Source organism: Cervus canadensis, chromosome 23 (genome assembly GCF_019320065.1).
Source record: "Cervus canadensis isolate Bull #8, Minnesota chromosome 23, ASM1932006v1, whole genome shotgun sequence".
NCBI classification, from domain to species: Eukaryota; Metazoa; Chordata; class Mammalia; order Artiodactyla; family Cervidae; genus Cervus; species Cervus canadensis.
In genome coordinates, this window is record NC_057408.1 from 26,600,261 (window position 1) to 26,616,866 (window position 16,606).

Sequence of the window (16,606 nt, forward strand, 5' to 3'; positions counted from 1 at the left end):
TGAAGGCTTTCATTTAGTCAAATATAATTTCTTAGTGATGGTTTTATTGTGGTCATACATAGAAAAATTTCACAATCCCAGGAATAACTATTAAAATACTTTCTAGAATTTTATGGCTTCATTTTACATGATTAAAACTTTAATCCAAATAATATTATCTCAATATAGTATTTATGTTAAATCATATTTAATTTTAAATCTAAATATTATACCAAATATTTGACTTTATTTAGTAACAAAAGCCTTCATTCTCCAATGATTTAATTCTGTATTTTTCCCTTCAAGTTTATCTACTCAGACCCATTATTTTATTGATATTTTACCCCAGTAGTCATTTTATCCATAAGTATATATATTCATGTAATATATATTGTAATATGACAAATTTCTCATTTATGTTCCCTCTTCACAAAATTCTTTCTCACCTATTATATTTGAAATACCACTTTCCCATTAGAGTAGTTACTTTTAGAAAATTAGAAACATAGAATAGGTAGATAATCTGTAAATTCAGTTATTATAATCTTCAAATTCAGTCATGTTTATTTGCAAAATTTGAAGGTGTCCCTTTAATGACATATTTTCAAAAGTATTTCAATTAAAATCAAATCTGATTTTCTCTGACAAAAGGGCTCTCAGGTTACCAAGAAATACAAATTATTAGAAACACTGATTTTAAAAAGAATATATTTTTACTATTTCAGGGCAATATTAAACATTTTGATAAAGTTCAGGAGACAGATCATTGAAAAATAGACACTGCAGAAATGAAAATTATGTCTTTAATTATTATATGTGTGGTGAAAGGGCTAGCATCCAGAAGACATCTATTCACAACTAGGGAGTCAGAAAACAGTCTTAAACAGATTGTCACGTTATTTAATTATTTGTGGATAAAAATTAACTTGTAATTCATTATTATGAATGTAATTAAACTCTTTTTGTCCCTTAAAATGCTTGAGGGAAATTGAGATTGCAAAAACTTAGTGTCTAGAATAAATTACACCCTGGAGTGCCCATGATTTTCACTGAAACTTGAAGTTATTCATTATGGCATTTTATAATTACTTATATAATTCCATATTAAATTTAAGTTGTCGATTTGAAGCCCAGCAGCAAGCAAATGTAGAAGAATTGAAAGACAAAGCTTTAAGCCATATTTATGTCATTTTTTTTCCCTTTGTTTTATGTGTGGAAGATTGGGCTGGTGCCTATTTAAGCATAGTAGTGAAAATCATTAGAACCTTAGAAAATTAAAGAGGTATGTGAAAGAACTGGAAGAGTCATAAAAACGGGGGGAGTGATCTCATGTTACATGTTATTTTGCCACCATGGAAAAATACTCAATAACTTGGAAAAATAATCTAAAGGTGTATCCTGAATTACTTCTTCCCTCATGGAAAAGACAAACTACCAGGTTCTGTAAATCAGTAGCCAAAATTTTAAAAATAAACTATATTCCATATTATTCAGTTGAAAGAACTAAGAACCAAGAAAGTCAGAATTTCTTTTTGAGTATTGTAGACAGTAGCTACACAAGGAGATTCCAAGTACTCTTAATTCTGAGAGTTTTCTGTGATCACGGAATGTGATCATGCAGATAAGAGCAAATTCTTAACTAGCAGAGCATCTTTCAGTTCAGTTCAGTCACTCATTCATGTCGACTCTTTGCGACCCCATGGGCTGCATGCCAGGCCTCCCTGTCCATCACCAACTCCCGGAGCTTGCTCAAACTCATGCCCATTGAGTCAGTGATGCCATCCAACCATCTCACCCTCTGCCATTCCCTTCTCCTCCCGCCTTCAATCTTTCTCAGCCTTAGGGTCTTTTTTTTTTTTTTTTTTTTTTATATATTCGAGTTTATTCTTCATTTAACTTTTAAACACTACTATAGTTGAATATTAAAACAAAAGCAAGTAGTGAGCATATTATGATTATAGTCCTTCACTCAATCACTACTGCAATAAAACCCCAGCAGTGAGTGTTATTCATGGGCCTACTAAGAGGTCTGACACTGAACACCACCCCGGGGATGATGTTCATCATCCTCATATGCTTCTCCATTGTAATGGCGCCGTCTTTCCTGATTTGGATCAAAGTCCACTAATTCTACCTGGTCCATTTCATCAGTCTCTTCTACTTCCTTCCTCTCAGGCAGAAGTTTTTCCAGCAAAGAGAGTTTATCAGGAGAGAGAAAGCCATTCTCAGGAAAGTTTACCTTAAATTCAATGATTAGGCGACCCTTTTCATATGGCCTACGATAAATTGGCATGCCTTCATTTAGCACACACTTGATATCTCCATGCTTGACGATCTGACCTGGATGAGAAGTGATGACTACGGTTCGGTTGTCAAGAGTAGATATTGGCTTCTGGAAGCCACACAACGCCTCAACCAGCTGTATGTCCATACACATGAAAAGATCTTCTCCTCGTCGAGTAAAAACAGCATGGTCCTTCTGATCTAAAACAATGATAATATCTCCTGGCTCCAGTCCTGGTTCTTGGTCTCCTTCACCATGGAATGTTATCTTCTGGCCATCTTTCATGCCTTTGTCAATATGAACTTCTAGAATTTTCTTTTCTCGAACTATCTTCCTTCCATTAGGGCTGATCCGCTCCCCATGGCCCTGGCACTCCATGCAGACAGACTGAATTTGCTGAACCATTCCAGGTCCTATCTGATGAATTCTTATTTGCATTCCAGTACCTCGGCAATTGGGACAGCATTCTACCGCTCCTTTCTTACCACCTCGGCCTTCACATTTGTCACAAATCACATTCTCTTGCAGAGCTAGTTTTCTTGTTGCACCATTATATAAATCTTCTAAAGTTACTGTAAGTAGATGCACAACGTTTTTACCTCTCCTCTCTCTCTGCATCCTGCCTCCTCCTCCGAAAAACATATCAAAGATGTCCATGGGGGAGCCAAAACCACCACCTGCTCCACCTTCTTTAATTGCCTGTTCTCCTCCTTTGTCATATAATTCCCTTTTCTTTGCATCAGAAAGCACTTCGTAAGCTTGAGAAATCTGTTTAAACTTCTCGCCTTCGTTTGGGTTCTTATCAGGGTGGTACTTCAAGGCCAGTTTCCTGTAAGCCTTTTTCAATTCTTCTTGGGTGGCATTGGGTTTGACCCCCAAAACATCATAGTAAGAAGTGGTTTCTTTCACCATTTTCTACAGCCGGTGAGCGGGCTGATGCCGGTGTGGGGGAGCGGGAAGGAGTGCGTTGCTGTGCGCAGCTCGGGCAGCCGCCGCTCCTCCGCTTTTCACCCAGCATTCTGGAAAGTTCCCGCCTTAGGGTCTTTTCCAGTGAATCAGTTCTTTGAATCAGGTGGCCAAAGTATTGGAGCTTCAGCATTAATCCTTCCAATGGATGTTCAGGACTGATTTCCTTTAGGATGGACTGGTTGGATCTTCTTGCTGTCCAAGGGACTCTCAAGAGTGTTTTCCAACACTACAGTTCAAAAGCATCAGTTCTCCGGTGCTCAGATTTCTTTATAGTCCAAATCTCACATCCATACATGACTACTGGAGAAACCATAGCTTTGACTAGATGAACCTTTGTTGACAAAGTAATGTCTGCTTTTTAATATGTTGTCTAGGTTGGTCATAACTTTCTTTCCAAGGAGCAAGCATCTTTTAATTTCATAGCTGCAGTCACCATCTGCAGTGATTTTGGAGCCCAAGAAAATAAAGTCTGATACTGTTTCCACTGTTTCCCCATCTATTTGCCATGAAGTGATGGGACCGGAGGCCATGATCTTAGTTTTCTGAATGTTGAGTTTTAAGCCAACTTTTTCACTCTCCTCTCTCACTTTCATTGAGAGGCTCTTTGGTCCTTCTTTACTTTCTGCCATTAAGCAACAACTATATGTGAAGTATTTATGTTCAATATGAAAAATTGTTATAGCTCTATATTTTTTAATGTAAACCTAGAATTAGCCTACATAGTTTCACAGCTAGTCCCTTTTGTGTCATGAATCTGGTCTTGAATAACTAAGCATCAGATTGAGATTCTCTTAATGCTGCCTTTCTTTTAATTTAAAAAGCAAGTGAAATCTCCATAGACACAAAATTCTGTATTTCTTGGTTTCTTATTCTAAAGTATTTTGTTAAAAATAAATCCCTTTCTAAAGTAATTAGAATATACTTCAAATATCCCAAATGGTTTTAAAATAATATAATGAACAGTTACATATCCCTTAGCCATCTAAACAAATAGAATATTTAAGATATCGTTGAGTGTGGTGTAACCCTCCTTCTTAAGAGATGACTCTATGATTTGGATCTGGACTTCCTTTACGTGATTTATGTCCTTACTAAATTTTTCTCCAATCAATGTAAAGTATGCTTCTTCAGTGGTCAAATTTGATCTTGTTTTGTGTAAATTTTCAACTTTCTTTTTTATTTTAATTTTATATTCCTGAATACTTACCATGTCATTAGTTCTAGGAATAGCTCATTTGTTTTTAATATTATAGTTTTTATTATTATGAGCATACAATTAAAATTTCCAGTTTCTTTGAAGGACATTTAGGACACTTAGACTTTTTTAATATTAAAAATAATGTTAAGAGCAATCTTGTAATTATTTTGTTATCTGGTCACATATGCAAGAATTGCTCCAGGTTTTTACCTAGAAATGCAATAGCTGGATGACTGGTTATGCACTTTCTCAAATTTAATAGTGATTGTAATAGTTACCCCCATGGTTTTACCAGTTTACACGATCAATACACAGCCTTGGGTGTAAGGAAAATTAACAAATATTTTTGCTTATCTGATATGTATGTAAGGATCTTTTTTTTTGGTTTAATGTTTATTTCTCTGATCATTAATGAGAAAAGTAAACTTTTCATGTTTCCTTGTGATTTGAATTTTCTATTTGCTTTTTTCATGTCTTGTTTCTTTGAAGTTATTTTCCACATGCTTTTCAAAAACTCTTAAAAAAAATCATATATAGTCATATAGTTTTAAAAATCCTAGCAAAGTTTAATTATCAATATTTTCCATTATTGCTTAGGGAAGGTTTTCTTCCTCTAATGTCATGAGAGATCCAACATTTCCTTCTGTGTCAAAAGGCTTTCTTTCCCCATTTAAATTATTAATCTAAATTAAACTGACTTTACATATCATGTGGTGTAAGCATGCAGATTAGATCTGTACAACTAACACTTTTTTCCATCACCATTTAGTAAGATGTCATTTCCAACTGATCAGCAAGCAATCTCCATCTTTATCTAAATTTCATGTATTCACAAGGCTATCTACCTTGATGGGTTCTCTATCTTGTATTTGTATAGTGTTTATGTCCTAGGTTAATGTTATACTAACATGATAATGACTTTACCATAAGCCAAATACTTTGTAGAGAAGTTCTGCTACTTTGTCCTCATAAGGATGACATAGCTGCCCTTAGGTATTTGCTTTTAGGGAGTTTGTTTCAGGGTAAAAAAAAAAACAAAACATATTTTATATGTAATTACTATATCATATTTCTTATAGTATCAAATGTAGATTGCTTTGGAAGGATACTTTGCATTTTTCATGAGATGATGCATCTTTGTTAATTCTAATAAAATTTTGTACTTTTCACCATAATCCTTTCTCCATCTCATATTCCTAAACAAAGGATAGTGGATTTCTTTAAAAAAAAAAAAATTAGCAGCACTGTAATTTAAAAGGTCTCTATTTCATTTATAATTTGATTTTACTGCTTTTGATATAGTTTAAAATCTCATTCTCACTTTAAAAAAATTCACAAATCTTATTTTTTTAATATAAGTAAGCCAATGTGTTTAATATTTCCATTTGGAGCAGCCACATGTCATCTTTGAGAGCAGACACCCCAGGAGCAGCCTTTGGTAAAATCATTTTAGTTCATATAGTTCAGGGGTACATGAGTCAAGGAAATACTAGCAAAAGGGAAGGAAGCCAATGAGTTGCTTCTTAGGACAACTGGAGCTCAGTTCTACTGGGGACTAAGAAAACAATACAGAACATAACGAAGATTTACTCTAACTGAAGGCTGAGAAAGGGTTTTATTCAGCAGTTCCCTGGATGAGGAACTGCCTCCCCCATGCTTCTGCAGGTGAAGAATCTGCCTGCCGTGCAGGAGATGCAGGTTCAATCCCTGGGTTGAGAAGATCCCTAGAGAAGGAAATGGCAACCCACTCCAGTACTCTCAACCTGGAGAATTCCATGGCCAGAGGAGCCTGGCAGGCTACGGTCCAAAGGGTTGCAAAGAATCAAACATGACTGAGCACACACACATGGATGAGGATTGATTCTGGGGATGGTAACTCTCCAGTAGGTCTGACTGTCTCCAACATGCTGAGCATGCTCTTTTAGCCAGAATAATGCCCAGGAAAAAACATAAATGGTTACTGTAGGCAGATTTTGGCATAGCTAGCCTGATGCCAAGAGGGTTTGGATAGCACTGTATCCCGTCAAGTCCACTCCTTACACTGCTTAGGTTCCCTCAGACTATGGTTAAATCTGGTCTCTTCTGCCTCTGATGTTTTCAAGATACTGGTCAGTTGCAGTGTCAGCAGACTCCCTGCAGTTTGTTCCAAGGCCATGGTTTATATCTGTTACTTCCCTCTTCTACCAGCATCTAGCATCTAGATTCTTCTCAAACTCAGATGAGTAATCCTACTATTCCTATAGGCTGCTTTGCTGGCAGAGTAAAACAGACCCCGACTCCATGCGGAGTCTGAAGCTGCAGTCATTTTACACTAAGCAGATGGCAGTTGCTCAAATGACTCAGTGCATTCCACCTCCATGAATCCCCTGAATATGAGACATGCTTGCCCTGGTCCCCCACCATAATAAAGGAGCACCCCTGCGAGAATGGTGATTCCTTTCTTTTCCTGAGGATCTTTACTTCCTCATTAGTAGCAACACTTGTTGTTTAGCAAGTGTTCTCTCCGGTAGCTTTTCCAATAGTGTTGCACACCAAATAGCAAGTGTATGATAAAAGCCAATTTATAAATCTGTATTTGAGTATAAGGGTGTTAACTGAATAAATGTTTAGAACATTATATGAGAGAAATGATAGATTCTGCCTTAAATTATATGGTGTGCTGCTGCTGATGCTAAGTCGCTTCTGTCATGTCCGACTCTGTGCGACTCCATAGACGGCAGCCCAACCAGGCTCCTCCATCCCTGGGATTCTCCAGGCAAGAGCACTGGAGTGGGTTGCCATTTCCTCCTCCAAGGCATGAAAGTGAAAAGTGAAAGTGAAGTCGCTCAATCATGTCCAACTCTTCACGACCCCATCGACTGTAGCCCACCAGGTTCCTCCGTCCATGGGATTTTCCAGGCAAGAGTACTGGAATGGGGTGCCATTGCCTTCTCCAAAATATATGGTGTAAAGATTATAATAGAAAAAAATATATACATTAGAAGAAAATGAATGCTGTTATTAGGGTGACAAAGATGTTAATGACATAAAAATAAGGAAACAATAAAATTGAATGTTGAAATTTGCAAATTTTCAAATATTATAAGTAGAATTATATGTGAATAAAGGCATATGGCTGACTAAAATTACATTCACTACAGCCATTGTAGATGTGACTTCCTTTTATTCAGCCTCATATCCTCTTCGTAAGTCTATTCCATGACTGCAGTCTGAAGAGTGGCTTACATGTAACACAATCACTACCGCACCCATGCTATCACTCGCTCACTGGAGCCCAGAGAGTTCTTAACCTTAAGGATGAGTCTATCCACTTATCTTCTGAGTCTATCCGTCGTTTCCTTTTAATTTCCTGTTCAGGCTACATTTTCTGGTCCAGTATCTTAAAAATTCCTTAGTACCTTCAAGGCTTTTGATATCATTCCCTTTTCCTTGCTTCTTTGAAACTAGAAATAATAGTGTTCTCTTTCTACTTTCCATCTATATTCATCAGTTACCATCTAGGATGGAAGAAAAAGACAGGAGTTTTACAGACAATCTGTCATCTCAAACCATGTCTCCACTGGACACTTGCTATTTTATCTTGAGCCTGTTACCTAATTTTCAGCACCTCAACTCCCTGATTCATAAAATGGAAATAATAGGATAAAACTACTAATAAGCGGTAAGTGAATAAATTCCAACTGGGGACTTAGAACAATTTCTAGTGACAGGAGGAGCTTAAACTATATTCCCTTTTATGGTCTATTGAGTCCTGTCACGTTGTGCAAAACCATTCATTCTTTAATCTCATCCCTTCTGTGATCTGGATCTATTTCCTGTCCCAGAGACCTCTGTAAATTATTCTCCCTTTCCTCCATTATCTTCCCTGTCTCTCTTAATATTTCCTCACCAGAATTTAAATTCCTTCATTATAAAGCTCCTTCCTGTACTAAAGAAAACCTTCCCCCAATCACCTCACCTTCCAGTTTCCACTTGCTATTTCCAATCCATTCACCGGAAGTCGACATGCCTGTGTTTACTCTCTACCTTTCTAAAACCCATTGCCATGTTGGTTTCTAGCCAACTACTCCATTAAAGTTACTCACACCATCATCAGTATCCTCTTAACAGGTAAAGTCATCCTGATTTTCAACAAACCCTTGCCATAGTCCTGGCCCATTTGTGGTCACTGGCATAATGCAGTGAAAGTGTGTTTAGTTAAACTGGGATTATTTAGAAGGATACCTAACACAGTTCAGAAAAAACAGCTTTCTCAAAAGTTTGGTTCAGTACTACTCGCCCCAGTTACCATAACAACATCTACCCCATAATTATCTCTGACATAGGGATTAACTACCTCGTCTGGCTGTACCTTTGGGCACATGGTTTGGAGAGATAAGAGGCAATCTGGCACATTCTTTGGCAGTAATAAACTCCAGTCACATCTGGTAATTTTACTTCCTCCCAAAGCATCCTGGTGTGTTATGATAGGAGTCAGTAGTATTAACATTCATGGATATGATGCAGGTCATATTGCATACAAACAAATTTCAAAAGTCATCATTCATCAGTTATACATAATCGTATTTGCATACTTGCAGGGGAAAAAAAAACTCAGCAATAGATTCCAAAGAAAAACAAGGAAATTCAGATAATAGCAAATACTTATCTAGCATGCACTGTTGACTACATATTACTATGATAATTGATAAATATTCTTGACAGAAAAAGAAATATCCATTTAGCAAGGGACCTATTTTTATGCTAATTTTACAAAGGTTATAACCGAAACACAGACCACTTTAAGAGTTTTATCAGATCAAAAAGAATTTGTTCCTTGAACTAGATTCATTTCTGGACAGCAAGATGTCTTGAAGATCTCTTTATCCTTCTTTAAAGCAACCTCTACAGATTCAGAGATCTGGATTTTACTTTTTCTGTCAATGCTGATTTTTTTATCTCATGAAAATGCATTCTTTCTTTGACTTTGACGTTGCTCTTCCTTAATTTACCTCTGCCTCTACTGCTGCTCTTAGAATCCATTGCTTCTATTTTTGTGACTGGATCTGAAACACTGGGTTTTCTTAAAGTTCCCCTGCCCCTTTGGTCAACTTCTCATCCCATAGTATCCCTATGGGGTTGCATCATGCTCAAAATTTGGTGACCTTAGTATATGCTCAAAAACATACTTCTGCCATCCACATATCTTTCCTGACCTTCAGACCTACACATAAAATCGTCTAATGGACAGGAACCTCAGGTTTTAACTGACCCTCCATGACCTCCTCATCCCTTTCTCTCCTGTTCTTTGTCGATTTCCTTCTTGGTGATTGTGCTTAGTCTTGTCATTTTCTCTGTGCTTTGATTCGTTTATATATTTTACTTAAAAGGGAACTGTGCATGTGTGCTCAGTTGTGCCTGACTTTATGTGACTCCACGGAATGTAACCCACCAGGATTCACTGTCCATGAGATTTTCCAAGGAAGAATACTAGAATGAGTTGCCATTTCCTTCTGCAGTCTTAGTGATCCACACACCCATATGTCAAGTTCTGATGGTCACAAATGGGGGCACCATTCCAGAATTCTCTCCTCCTTTCACCCATAAATTCAATCTTTGACATAATATTTTATGTTTCTAAATTTATATTTATAATCCTGTGTGGTCTGTGCTGTGCTTCGGTCTTAGCTTTCTTATTTCTGCTCAGACTACTCCCAACAATTTCTGTACTGAAATTCCTTTAAATGTGACTGCCTTAAACTCATCCTTTGTCAGGTCAATCACCCACAAATCCTTTTAAAAATCCAAACATAATGTATTCAAAGTCCACATTAAAATTCTTTAATGAATTCTTGCACTATTCAGGTGAGCATTTAAAATCTTTAGTATTTGAAAGACAGGTCTCCTGCTGTTGTTCCCTTGAACTTTATACTTCAAACTGAACATTTTTCCAACAACGTCATTTTTTCCCCGACTTAAATCCCTTGGGGTACTTGCCATTTATTTAAAGTGTCTGACTGGAACCTTCATTTTGGTCAAAGTCCTTCCTTCAAGTACATTTATGCACTAACACATCAAGAAAGATTTTTCAGATACTCCTAATGTTATTTAGAAAATGATATGGTATCCTTTTCATAGAGGGGAATTATGTATATATTATGAATTCCCTCATAGCTCAGCCAGTAAAGAATCTGCCTGCAAAGCAGGAGACCTGAGTTCGATTCCTGGGTCAGGAAGATCTCTGAAGAAGAAAATGGCAACCCACTCCAGTGTTCTTGCCTTGAGAATCCCATGGAAAAAGGAACCTAGCAGGCTACAGTCATGGGTTCACAAGAGTTGGACTCAACTTAGCGACTAAGCCACATGTATACATTTAACTTACTAAAAACACTGCAATTGTATTTTTATTATATTAAATATTTACTATAATATACAGTAACATATTATACTAAACAAATATTTAACATTAAAATATATTTAAGCATGATAGATCAAAATTAACCCAGAAAAATATTTGGCACATAGGAGGCATACAGTACATATTTTCTAAATATATAACTGAAAAAGAAGCTTCAAATCCATGGATTAATTCTGAATCTGTAGTTATCCGTATGATAAGATCAACAGTTTATATTCCTTTCCTTACATTTTAGGGAGACGAGCCTTTCATACATGTTTCAGAATAAAAAATATTTTCAGTACAGTTCAGTCGCTCAGTCATGTCTGACTCTTTGCAACCCCATGGGCAGCAGCATGCCAGGTTTCCCTGTTCATTACCAACACCTGCAGCTTGCTCAAACTCATGTCCATTGAGTTGGTGATGCCATCGAACCATCTCATCCTCTGTCTCCCTGTTCTCCTTCCACCTTCAATCTTTCCCAGTATCAGGGTCTTTTCAAATGAGTCAGTTCTTTGCATCAAGTGGCCAAAGTATTGGAGCTTCAGCTTCAGTATTAATCCTTCCAATGAATATTCAGAACTTATTTCCTTTAGGATGGACTGGTTGGGCCTCCTTGCAGTCCAAGGGACTCTCAAGAGTCTTCTCCAACAACACAGTTCAAAAGCATCTATTCTTTGGCACTCACCTTTCTTTACGGTCTAACTCTCACATTCATACATGACTACTGAAAAAACCATAGCATTGATGAGATAAAACTTTGTTGTCAAAGTAATGTCTCTGCTCTTTAATATGCTGTCTAGGTTGGTCATAGCTTTTCTTCCATGGAGCAAGCATCTTTTAATTTCATGGCTTGCAGTTTCCATCTGCAATGACTTTGGGATCCCAAGAAAATACACTCTGTCACTGTTTCCATTGTTTCTCCATCTGTTTGCCATGAAGTGATGGGACCAGATTCCATGATCTTAGTTTTGTGAATATTGAATTTTAAGCCAACTTTTTCACTCTCCGTTCACTTTCTTCAAGAGACACTTTAGTTTATCTTTGCTTTTTGTCATAAGGGTGTTGTCCTCTGTGTATCTGAGGTTATTGATATTTCTCCTGGCAATCTTGATTCCAGCTTGTGCTTCATCCAACCTAACATTTATTTATTTTTGCATGTACATCCAGTTGTTTCAGCACCACTTGCTGAAGAGTTACCTTTACTCCACTGTATTGTTTTGACTCTTTCATCAAAGATCAGTTGACTATGTGGATCTACTTCTGGGCTTTCTATGTGTTCCATTGCTCTCTATGTGCTTTCACAAGTACCACAGTGTCTTGAAAAGTGAATCATTAGAGTAAGTCTTAAACTTGAATAGTTTTGTCCTCTGGTTCTGTTCTTTTAATATTGTCTTAACAGTTCTGGGTCTTTGTTGTTCCAAACTTTAGAAACAGCTTGTCTATATCCATAAAATTACTTGCTGGGATTTTAATTAGGATTGAATCAAATCTATATTGCAAGCTGGAAAAACTGAAATCTTGACAATTTCTAAGTGTTCCTGTCCAGGCACATGAAACACACCCTCGTTTATTTAGTTCTTTGATTTTGTTCTTCAGAGTTAGTAGTTTTCCTCACATGGATCTTGAATATATTGTTAGACTTACTTCCAAGTATTTGTGTATGTGTGTGTGGGGGGTTGGTCAATAAACATCTGTGCTTTAATTTCAAATTCTACTTGTTCATTGCTGGTATACAGGAAAGCAATCGACTTATAAAGAACCTGGTGTCCTGCAACGCTGCTTTAATTGTAAAGTTCCAGGAGTGTTATCTCTTTCCAATCTGCATGCAAAGACAATTTTACTTTTTTCCTTCCCAGTTTAGACACATTTTTGTCTCATTATATTAACTAGAATTTGTGTGTGTTGTTTCAGTTGTGTTCGACTCTGTGATTCTATGGACTATAGTCTGCCCACAGGTATCCTCTGTTCATGGGATTCTCCAGGCAAGAATACTGGAGTGGATTGCCATCTTTCACCAGGGGATCTCCCCAACCCAGGGATCAATCAGCATCTTTTTTGTCTCCTGCATTGGCCGGCAGATTCTTTACCACTAGCACCACCTGGGAAGTTCATAATAACTATAACTTCTAGTATATTGAAAAGAAGTGTTGAAAGGGAACATCCTTGACTTATATTTGATTTTAGTTGAAAAGTTTTGAGTTTCACACCATTAAGTTTAATGTTAGCTATAGGTTTTGTCCAGTCTTTTTGATGTTAAGTAAGTTTCTCTCTGTTCTGAGTTTTCATGGTGAATGTGTGTTGAATTTTGTCAAAGTGCTTTTTCAGCATCTACTGAGTTATCATGTGATATTTCTTTGTATGTTGATGTGATAAATTAGTTTCAGATATTTAACCAACTTTTCACACTTTAGAGATACTGTGCGTTCAGTTCCAAACCACAGCAATAAAGTAAGTATCACAATGCCAGGTCGCATGAGTTTCTTGGTGTCTCAGTGCCTATAAATCTTATGTTTACACAATATTATAGTATATCAAGTGCAATTGCATTATGTCTAGAAAAGCAATATGCATACCTTAACTTACAATATACTAATCATATTCTGAACCTTTGGTGAGTCATAATAATTTTGCTGGTGTGCACTGTTGAATCATGTTTGCTAGTATTTTATTGAGGATCTTTGCAATTATGTTCATCTACATTCTTCTATAGCTTTTCTGGTTTTGCTTTTTGGATAATTTTGGTCTCATAGAATGAGTTAGGAAGTATTTTATCTGTTTCTATAATCTAAAGGATAATGTAGAGAATTGTAATAATTTCTTCCTAAAGTGTTGGGTAGAATTCACCAGTGAGCCCACCTGAACTTGGTGCTCTTTCTGAAGGATAGTAGTTATTCACCTTCTTTAATCAGTATAGGCTGATCCAGATTGGTAAATCTAGTTTTAAAAATAGGACAAACACACATAGAAATTTCAGAGAAGTGATGTTCTTTTCAGGAGCCCAGTTAATTTTTAAAGATGAAGGCTTGATATATATATGTGTGTGTGTGTGTGTGTGTGTGTATAGAGAGAGAGAGACCACATGTTGAACAGTAAAACAAATGTCAGTAAATTTAAATATCTCCACTAAAGAGTTAGTCTGTACCCATTTTTCTTCGGAAGGAAGCCACTATGCATAGCCCACATGTATGTGGGGATTTATGCACTAAGTCCTGAAAGGTGGAGTATCTACAGATATCATTTGGAATTCTTCTGCATGGGGTATTTGTCCACTAATTGTTTAGTTGCTTATTTATATTGGCATGGATCCATGGATATTTATTTATACTTTGAGGCAAAGTCTGCTAATTCTGTAGTTTCCTGCTCAAATGCTTTCAGCTTTGGCCATTGGGAATCTTTCATTTGGCTCTGCTGTACTTTTGACATACTTGTCATTCATTTCCCTTAATTGTTCATTTCACTATAGGTGCACAGCAGCATCAATACTGCTAACATGAGCTCCTGTAGGAAACAACTTTAACAAGTAGAGGCTTCATATGTGTCCCTTTGCCATGGCAACCCTCTCCAGTCACTCTTGCCGAGAAAATTCCATGGATGGAGGAGGCTGGTGGGCTACATACAGTCCATGGGTCGCAAAGAGTTGGACATGACTGAGCAACTTCACTTTCACTTTCTTTCACTTTGCCGTTAGTTTTCAAGACTTCATTCATTTCAGTTGTTATTTGGGTCATCAGCTTTTTGTACCTCCTCTTCAGTGAGGTGGTTCACACATACAGATAAATTCTTTGTTGTCAGTGTCTTCTATTATCCTGGGATTTCAGTGCTGTCATGCCTTTTTTTTTTTTTTTTTTTTACTGTAAGTTTCACTCTTTCTGCAATAGGTTTTGACAAATGTATACTATCATGTATTCACCATTACAGTGTCACATAAACTAGTTACATGATTCTAAAATTTCTTGTTTCATGTATTCAACCTTCCCTCCAATGATTGCTAAAAACTATTCATCTGATGACTTCTCCATAATTTTGCCTTTTTCAAAATAGCATATACATTGAATTATACAGTATGTAACATTTTCAGAGTAGTTTCTTTCACTTAGCAATGTGTGTTTAAGGTGTAATCATCTCAGTAACATGCCACTCTTGCACTTGCTGTCTTTTAATTAGTGTATTTAAGACCATTGACATTTCTTATGATTGTTTAGATGAATTGATGCCTTCCAAATTTGGAACAGTTTTCTATTTGTTGTATTTTTTCCTTCTTTATCTGCTTCTTTTCATACTATGATTTCCACTGACTCTTTTATTGAATTCCGTTATATCTTCTCAGTTCATCAATTATATGGTTTAAACTTTTTGCGTGATTTCCCTGGAGTTCACAAGAGATTTTTAACCACTTTGTTTATCTTCAAATATCACTATACTGCTTCACACGTGGTACAGATAATACAAAATAAAACTCCCAAATCTGTCTCCTTCCCCATGTGACAGTACAGTAATTAACTTCAGTTGGCTCAGAGGTTAAAGCATCTGCCCGCAATTCAGACCTGGGTTCAATCCCTGGGTTGGGAAGATCCCCTGGAGAAGGAAATGGCACCCCACTCCAGTACTCTTGCCTGGAGAATCCCATGGATGGAGGAGCCTGGTGGGCTACAGTCCATGGGGTCCCAAACAGTTGGACACGACTGAGCAACTTCACTTTCACCCATGTTTATAATCACCTATTCCATTGTTCTAATTTTGCTCGTACCTTTAGATCATTGAAAAATATGAAAACTCATGTACTTTACTTTCATTTCCTCTGCCTTTGTCTCTCTACACTTCTTTGTATAAACCCAAGTTCTGAATTGTATAATTCACCTTTGCCCTAAACAATTTGTTTAACATTTCTTTCAGAAATATGTGTTTCTGGAAATCTCTCATTTCTTGTTTAAAAGAGTTTTATTTCTCTTCATGTTTGAATAGCATTCTACTTGAAGTAGAATTATAGGTTAGTGTGTATTGTCTCAATCAAAATTTTAAATATTTTACCCAGTATTCAACTTCCTTGCATAGTTTGTGGCAAAAAGTCTAGTCTACTGTGATTATTCCTGTCTCTCTCTAAAAATGCTATTATTTTAATCCATATTATTTTATAATTTTTCTTTTCCTTCACCTTGAATATGATGTGCCTACTGTTACTTACTTGGCATTTATCTTGCTTATTTTCCTCTGTGCTTTCTGACATGGTGGCATGGTATCTGCCATTCATTTTTTAGTTTTGAATCGTTATTTCTTCATATTTTCTGTTCCATTATTCCAACAACACAGATTTGCTTTTGTATTTTCCTTCATGTTCTTTTCAACTCTTTTTCCTCGTGTTTTTGTTCATGGTTGGTCTTCAATATTTTCTATAGTCACTTGTGCCAGAGACTTTTGGTTCTTCTGGTTTCTTTGCTTTGCCTCTCCTCTTGATTTTGCACTTTTATAAGTACTCCTCCTTAGCTGTGTCTCACAAGTTTTATATTTCTAAGGCGTTGTTGTTACCAGAGTATTACCAGCACTCTAGATGGTGCTGGTAAGGTTTGAGGGGTGAATTCAAACATTGGATATGCTTCTGATTTGTTTCTTAGAACTGAGATATTCACAAACATTTCTCTAATTGTATATAGCTTTTAACCCTAGTCTCTTCTCCCTACTCTGACTACAGTTATTCCAATAAATATTTTTAAAATATAAGATTCCTGATGACCATAATTTTTTCTTCTTAGATGATAAAGGAAGGCTAGAGGGGGGCAAGAGAGAAATGTATTCTTTTTCA

At 36.5% G+C, this 16,606-nt stretch overlaps 1 protein-coding gene across 1 annotated transcript; it reads right to left on the reverse strand.

The window, feature by feature from the left end:
- Window positions 1-1,849: 1,849 nt before the first annotated feature.
- LOC122425833 (dnaJ homolog subfamily A member 1-like) lies at window positions 1,850-3,175 on the reverse strand. Its single transcript, XM_043444477.1, has one exon. The coding sequence runs from the start codon at window positions 3,173-3,175 to the stop codon at window positions 2,000-2,002; it is 1,176 nt and encodes a 391-aa protein (XP_043300412.1). The 3' UTR covers window positions 1,850-1,999.
- Between the last annotated feature and the right edge of the window lie 13,431 nt (window positions 3,176-16,606).

Coding starts and splice junctions, on each gene's coding strand:
- LOC122425833 (XM_043444477.1), bottom strand. CDS start 3,175: ATGGTGAAAGAAACCACTTCTTACTATGATGTTTTGGGGGTCAAACCC.